Genomic DNA, 1,534 nt, shown 5'->3' on the forward strand with positions numbered 1-1,534 from the left:
AAGATGACATTAAATTAGTGTAATTAATTAGTTACAGTAATTAAGATCTACTACTATTTTGGATAGTATGCATTTGCAAAAAAGAAAAAAAAAATTTCACTATATTTATAAAAATAGAAAATTTTTATTGATTATGTCCAAAATATTATCATTATTGTTGATTTCTATCGAAATTATGATTTTTATCATTGATAGCATTTTGCATTAATTGTTAGGCATACTGTAGGAATGCAATAATTGAATATATAAATTTATATTCAAACAAACTTTCCACTTTTGTGTTTTTTTTTCAAAATTTTTTAAAACTAATTTCTTCCAGAATTTTTTAAAAGACTAATTTTTAAAGCTCTTAAAAGATTTGATATTTATTTTTATAAAATATTTTCCTTACAAGATTCCTCAATCTAAAATATTTTCCTTATAAGATTCTTCAATTTTTCCTTATCTTTCTTTGCTATTTATATCATTATCAAATTTTCGTCCTTTTATCACCCAGTTTAATCACTAATTTTAATTACCACTTTTTTCTTTTATATTCTTGAGTTGATAACAAATTGATGTTAACATTGAAATACATCACTAAAAAAAAAAAAAAATTCCTTTTTTTTCTGTTTATTAACAATTACTCTTTTTGAATACATTAACCTGAATCAATCAAAGTGATTGTTAGTTAATATTTACCATTCTGTAATGTCACGCGAATAATATATTTGAAATTGTAAAGAAAACAACATATCAAGGACTAATTTTGATTAATATCTATCTATAAGCTATAGTCTATCATCAACTTTTTTTTCACCTTCCCATCTCTTTCCATTCTTCTTGTCATCCCATTATCATCTCTCTCTCTCTCTCTCTCTCCTCCCTCTTCGTTTACTTTTTACCTTTTATTACCTCCTTAACAATTTTAGTTATTCAAAACTACACATAACTTATGATAGCAATCAAAATCCGGTTCTCAATTCTATCTTTTTCTTATTTTCCTCGTTTCCCCCCCTCATTGTATACATCAATATTTGTTTAATAAAAATAAATTATGCAAGGTTAACAAAACAAACAAATAGATATTCAATAACATGGGAAAAGAAAAAAAAGAAAAAGACAAATATATATATATATATATATATATATTATATATATACGTATATATATAAATATATAAGTATATATATATATAGAAATATATATTAGAATATATATATAATACAAAACATAAATGTATAAACAAACTTGATTGACAAGTGCTCTTCAAATATGGAAAAGTCTTTATTACACTTAAAAATATAATTGAAATTAATATAATTTGATTGATAATAGAGCTCGAATCGAGTAACAACAATAACAAAATCATGAATACGAAAAAGAACTATAACAAACAACAGCAACTTTAGCAATAGTGATAATAGTAGTGGTAGTAGTAGTAGTAGTAATAGTAGCAACAACAGCAACAACAGCAACAACAACAACAACAACAACGACAATAATAATAATAATAATAATTAATAATAATAATAATAATAATAGTAATAATAAT

General features: G+C 22.6%; 1 protein-coding gene across 1 annotated transcript; it reads right to left on the reverse strand.

The window, feature by feature from the left end:
- Positions 1-1,009: 1,009 nt before the first annotated feature.
- On the reverse strand, positions 1,010-1,534 carry LOAG_15494 (hypothetical protein; the record flags this gene model as incomplete). The annotated part of the gene is made up of 1 exon (XM_003150983.2): positions 1,010-1,534. Exon 1 carries the CDS (start codon positions 1,349-1,351, stop codon positions 1,010-1,012), a length of 342 nt encoding a protein of 113 aa, XP_003151031.1. The 5' UTR covers positions 1,352-1,534.

The sequence above is a fragment of the Loa loa genome (assembly GCF_000183805.2).
Source record: "Loa loa unplaced genomic scaffold supercont3.764, whole genome shotgun sequence".
In the NCBI taxonomy this organism is placed as follows: Eukaryota; Metazoa; Nematoda; class Chromadorea; order Rhabditida; family Onchocercidae; genus Loa; species Loa loa.